Source organism: Chinchilla lanigera, unplaced genomic scaffold, assembly GCF_000276665.1.
Source record: "Chinchilla lanigera isolate Chin_1 unplaced genomic scaffold, ChiLan1.0 scaffold00054, whole genome shotgun sequence".
In the NCBI taxonomy this organism is placed as follows: domain Eukaryota; kingdom Metazoa; phylum Chordata; class Mammalia; order Rodentia; family Chinchillidae; genus Chinchilla; species Chinchilla lanigera.
This window is the reverse complement of record NW_004955455.1, coordinates 3,018,228-3,024,470: the sequence shown is the minus strand read 5'-3', so window position 1 is coordinate 3,024,470 and position 6,243 is coordinate 3,018,228. Positions and strand designations below refer to the sequence as shown.

General features: G+C 43.0%; 1 protein-coding gene across 3 annotated transcripts in view; it reads right to left on the bottom strand.

Annotated features, from left to right (window-relative positions):
• The window catches only part of Ccdc117 (coiled-coil domain containing 117), a 15,519-nt gene extending 10,421 nt beyond the window's left edge, over positions 1-5,098 (bottom strand). The window contains exons 1-2 of one of the 3 annotated variants that reach the window (XM_013520380.1): positions 5,019-5,098; positions 3,894-3,944 (exon numbers count right to left, since the gene is read on the bottom strand). Coding sequence is in view for 2 of the 3 variants with exons in the window: in XM_005396167.2 (XP_005396224.1) it covers positions 3,894-3,947; positions 4,580-4,761 (236 nt within the window). In the remaining variant the exon portion in view is untranslated. Of the gene's footprint in view, positions 1-3,893; positions 3,948-4,579; positions 4,986-5,018 lie in introns of those variants that run through there. The other 2 variants (XM_005396167.2, XM_005396168.2) reach the window with 2 other exon arrangements.
• Between the last annotated feature and the right edge of the window lie 1,145 nt (positions 5,099-6,243).

The window sequence follows — 6,243 nt, the reverse complement described above, 5'->3', positions numbered from 1 at the left end:
TATATATATATATATATATATATATATATATATATATAGTTTTTTTGAGACAAGATCTCACTCTGTAGTTCAGGCTGGCCTTGAACTCACCATGTAGCCCAGGCTGGCCTTGAACGTGTGGTGATTCTCTTGCCTAAACCTCCCATAAACTGGGATTATAGGTGTGTACCACCATGCACAGCAAGAGAGGGAAGGGCATTAATGTTTTTACTGTAACACAATTTTTAAACATTCACCATATATTTCTATCACCCCTTATTCATATTAAAAAAAAACAAACAGCTAAGAAAAAGTAGAATAAACCAGGCACACCCATGTAATCCCAGCACTCTGACAGACTGAGGCAGGAGGACCACAAGTTCAAACTGAGGCAAGGCAACTTAGTGAGACCTATTCTCAAAATAAAAAATAAAGGGCTGGGGATGTAGCTCAGTGCAAAGGCCCTTCATTCAAGCCCCAGTACTACTGAAAAAATAATAAATAAATCTAGAGAGAACAGGTAATATAGCACATCTAAAAATTCAGCAACAAAACTGCAACCACGGTTAAGAGAGCTAGGCTCTGTTCTCTGACCTCCAACAACACATGATTCTGGTAATGGCTAAATTCCTGCATGCCTGTAGGTCCAGTCTGCAGGTAAGAGCTATTCACAAAAGAAGCTTGAGTGGTATATATCCAGTCATTAAACATCTGAATACCTAGCTGCACCTCTCCTCAGAACCTCAGTTTCTCCATTCATAAATCAAAAGTGGCTAACATAGACTGAATGAACCCTAGGCCTCAAACATGCTACACAAGTGCTGTACCACTGAGCTCCATCTCCAGCCCTTTTTAAATTTTATTTTGAAGATGGCATGGAGGCACATGCCTTAATCCCAGTACTTGGGAGGCTGATGTAGAAGGATGGCAAGTTTGAGCTTAGTCTGGGTAACTTAGTGAGACTCTTAAAAAAAAAGGGGGGGTGCCTGGGGATGTTGCCCAGTGTGAAGGCCCAGAGTTCAATCCCCCGCACCTAAAAATAAAAAATATGAATAGCTTAAAGAGAAGGATATTCAATATCAAATTACAATGAACACTGCAAATTAAAAGCGATCCAATTTCTTTCATCTTAACTATAAAATCTTATGCACATAAAAGTACATTCAATTTAATGAGTAATTAGAAAACAAATATAGTAACATATACAGCATACAATAAGATAATAGAACACTGCCAGCATCCCCAAATAGTAATCTATTGCCTCCTTTCTAGTTGCAAACATACTCTATTGATTTTATGGTAATTACTTCCTTTTAAAAAATACACTCTAGCTGGGTATGGTGGCACACCCCTGTAACCCAACAGTCAAGAAGCTGAGGCAGGAGGATCACTTTGAGTTTGAGGCCAGCTAGGGCCAGCTATGTATAGTTCAAGGCCAGCCTAAACTGCATAGTGAGACCTGTCTCAAAAAACCACATCAAATCAAACCAAACCAAATGAAATGAAATCATGTACAGAGGTATAAGCACTCCTCAATAGTAATGTTTAGTTTTGCCTGTTTTTGAACTTTAGGGAGTTATACTATATACACTCTTGAGATATTTCTTTTGCTCATATTATGCTCACAATATGTATGTTAAGTAGTGTTTTGGTTTTTTCTGTATAGCTATTCACTGTATTAATCTATAATTCATTTGCCTACTTCACTGTGTCATTTGTGTTATTTCCACATCTGAGCTATCAGCAACAAAAATGCTATAAACTTCTACATGCTTTCTGATATATACATATATGAACGTCTCTAAGGTATATTCAGGAAGGAAACTATTATGTAAGAGTATGCATATGTTTAATGTATGTAGTGCTAAGCTATTTTCTATTGTTTGTACCAATTTACACTGTCATAGTACTTGACAGTTTGTGGTGCTGTCCATCTCCTCCAATATCTAGTGATAGAGTGGTTTGTAACTTTAATACTCATTTCCCTAAGAAGACTGATGAGGTTGAACACTTTTTCACCTGGATATCATCTCCACAGAACTCTTCTACTCCTACTCCTTTTTGCCTGTCTGTGAGATCCAAATTTTCAACTACCAGTTAACTAACAATCAAAAAGTTCAAAAATACAGCTCCGCTAGAAAATGGAGAAACAAATTCCCAGTGTTAACAAAAATAAAAACTGGCAACAACTCGTGTTTAAAAAACGCATGCTTGCTGGGCATAGTGGTGCACACCTGTAATCCCAGCACTCAGGAGGCTGAGGCAGGAGGATCACTGTGAGTTTGAGGCCAGCCTGGGCTACAGAGTGAGTTCAAAGTCAGCCTGAACTGCATAGCAAGATTCTGTCCCAAAACAAATAAAAAAATAAAATACACATGCTTTAAGACCCAATTAATTCCCCATCAAGAAATCCACTTCTCTACTTGCAAATACACAAAGAACTGCAAAATAATAGTCATGATAGGCTTGTTCATAAATTAGAAATCTTAGAAATCCATTAATAGGAGACTAATTATCTATATTTAGTCCAACAAAATTTCATTTGACTGTTGACAAAGAAATTAGGTAGAATTCTATGCACTGATACAGAACAAGCTACAGAAGAGTAAAATGAAAGATGTATGTGTTGCACAGTGTAAACATATTTCTCAACACTTGTAAAAATCAGAGGCATATTCAATTATAAGCTTGTAAATTTTTACATTATCTTCCACAAAACAAAAAAGAGGTAACAGAGTTGCCTTTCAGGAGGAGCACTGAGAGGTTGCTTACAAGACTTTCAATATGTATCCTTTGATTCTTCTACATTGTGTCTGTAATAACATTAACATAGTGTCAAACACTACAATTGATTAAGGAGTAAGGTTTCCCTCTATTCTTTCTAAAATTTTTTTACTTAATGTAATAGAAACAGATATTTAAAAAGAAAATATAAAAACACTTCTTACATCTATAAAAAATTTCAGAACAAAAAAAGAGAGAAAACAAAAGTTAATATACAGTGTATCATGATCTAATAAGAATGGCCAAAATGTTACTTAGGGTCCCGAGATATAGCTCAGCAGCCCAAGGTCTTGAGTTAGATTCCTGGTACCAGAAGAAACAAAAACAAAAAACAAAAAAAACAAAAAAACTCAAAATGTCACTTAGCACAAATCATAAAAAGATTCTCTTAAATAAAAGAAATTCTCTCTTACAAAGAAGAAACAAAAGGACAAAACTTTCTTTTCAATGAACAAAGGAAACTACAAGTATAAATAAAACAAATTAGCATTTCTCTTAAAATATTTTTGAAACAATTTGAATTTGAGTATTTGAATTTTTTTTACTTCCTATTTATCTTCTGTTTTCCTCTTGCCATATATATATTTTTACTCTCAAGTAAGCGAAACCATGAGATATTTAAGCCTGTGTGTGACTTTTTTTACTTAACATTACATTCTCAAGTTGCATTCACCTACCTACTAATGCCTCTCACTTGTTTGTCTTTATGGCAGAGTAGTACTCCACTGTGTATAAATACTACATTTCAGCCTAGAGTGGTGGCACAGGCACCTGGGAGCCTGACACGGGATAGCCTAGAGTTGGAGGCCCGCCTGGACTACACAGTGAGACCCTGTCTCAAAAAACAAACACATTTTCTTTATTCATCAGCCATCTGCTTACTAGTTTATGTCTGTTTCCTGAAACACACCTGTTTTGTAACTTTCCACTTAAATACTTTAAGATACTGTGTATATGTCAAATTAACAGCGTAGCTAAGCGCGGTGCCCACAGTACCTCGGAGGCCGAGATAAAAGTATCCAAGGTTCCAGAACAGCCTGGGCTACAAAGGAAACTGTTTTTGTCTGTTTGTTTGAAAAGGAGACCAACAACAACCAGCGATCATTAAGTGAATGTCCCATGAGACTTACTCATCATCATCCTCTTCTCGCTTGTGTTTCTTTTTACAGTGAAGGGAAACACTGTTGAAATAAATAGACATCAGTCAATTGAGTGTTTTTGGGTTTTCGGCATCTTTTCTTGCTAATCTAGCTCACCCACCCCACACCGAAGGTCCCCTTCCAGGCCAAGTGGGACGGATCCAGGTCACAAGGTCAGCCGGGGCATGTGAGTAGACACGACAGAACCCAAACTACAGGCACCGAACTCTAAACTTGGCACTTCTTGAAGGTAACGGGAACTAAGCGAGGGAGAAACACCGTGGGATAAACGCATTCGGCGCGCGCACGGTGTGAAGCCCTCCTGCCGTGATCTCACCGCGGGGACCCATTTCTGTCCCCACTGCCAAGGAAACCGAGGGTCCCAGAGCGCTCAAAGTCGGCACCAGCAGCGGCCGCGCCGCGGTCTGGAAGGTGAGCGTGCGCGAGTGCGCGCGGGGGGCGCCCGGGCTCCAGCCGCCCAGGCTCCAACTGGAGAAGTCTTACTTCCCCGGGCGCAGCCGGGACGGCGCGGGTTGGCCCGGACTCCCGGGCTGTGCGAGCTCGGCGATTTCAGTTAACGTCTCTGGGGAACAAGGTCTCCGCAAGAGGAGCTGCGAAGCCTCCCGCGGAGGGTCGCGGGGATCACGGCGCCCGCCCGCCCCCGCCGGGCTCCTCACCGTCCGCGCGCCGTGCTCCCGCCCGGGCCGCTCGGGGCGGCGCGGAGTCCCGGCCGCGGGGTCAGCTCCGGACCGTGGGCTCCCGACGGAAAGGTCCGGCCCGGGAAGGCCGGAGACGGCTGTAGGAAGTCCGAGCTGCCGCCCAAGGAGAGGCCGCTGAACGGCCGGCCGAGCGCGGCCATGGCTGGCGAGGCGAGCAGGCTACGACCGCGACCCCGACGGTCCGCGCCCCCAGGCCCGGCAGCTGCCGCCACAGTGACTGCCAAGAGGCGCCCGCCTCCGAGCCCGCTCCGACCCCACGTCACGCCTTCTAGAACCCTCCACCCCGGGCCGCCCAAGGGCACGCCGGGATTTGTTGTGTGGAGAGCCGCCGCCGCGAGGGATGCTGGGAGTTGCCGTCCGCGCAGACTACAAACAGCATGGCTGCCCCGTGACCTACCTTGGAAGCGTAGCCTGGGGGGCGCGTCGAGATGGCCCTGGGTCCGATTCCCATTCCTCAAATTCTGTAACCTCCGCACTTAAATTTCCATAGTAAAACAGGATAGTAACTACCTGTCTTCATAGGTTTGATGTAAAAAGTAAATGAATTAAAACATGCCGGACTTGGTGGTACGCGCCTATAATTTAGCAGTCTGAGAGGCTAAAGCAGGAAGATTGCAAATTGGAACCCAGCCTGGGCAATTTTTCCAGAGGGAAGGGAGAGGGACTAGGGAGGGGGAAGGGAAGGAGAGGGAAGAGGGAGGAAAAAGGGAGGGAGAGAGGGGGAGCGGGAGTTTGCACTAAACTACATTGCCTTTTTTCTTTTTAAATTTTGAGGCACTTGTTACAGAGTGCTGGGATTACAGGAGTGTACCGCCATGTTAATTTCTAACAAACTTTTTTTTTTTTTTTCTGGTACTAGGAATCGAACTCACAACCTTGTGCTTGCCAGGCAGGTGCTGTGCCACTGAGCTAAATCCCCAGCCCCCTAACAAACATTTTTTTTAAAAATCCCCCAAAAGTCTCATGTGTCCAGAGGTAGGGCTTTTAGAAGAATTTATCCTGGGGCTGTTATACATACTTGTAAGTGATAGTTGAAACCAGGGCCTTTGCACTGAGCTAGGTCTCCAGTGCTTTTAATTTTTTATTTATTTACCTTTTTTTTTTTTTTGACAGGGTCTTGCTATATAGTTCTGCCTGTCCTTCAACTCACTAGCCCAGGCTGGCCTCGAACTCAAAGCAGTACTCTTGCCTCAGCCTCCCAAGTGCTGGGATTACAGGCTCGATCCACCATGCTTGATTGTCAATTTGACTGGTTTGAGAGAAGTTTAGGAGATTAATCAAGCATACTTGGAGTCTGGGTGGGTCATGGGGGCATGATTTTGGGAATATACTGTATTTGGCCCTTGATCCCTCTCTCTCAGCTGCTTCTCCTGCTGTCTACCATGGGCTGAACAGCTTTCTTCTACCGTGCTCGTCCACCATGATGTTTTTGCCTTTTTCCTCTACGATGCCCTAACCATGAACTGAAACCTCTGAAATGATAAACCAGAATAAACCTTTTCTCCTTTAACTTGTATATATCAGGTATTTCGTCCTAGAAACAGTAAAGATGAGTTAATTGTTTATACTGAAGTTACAAAAGTGTTGAAAGAAAGATGAGTGAAATTAATTAAAAGAATAGT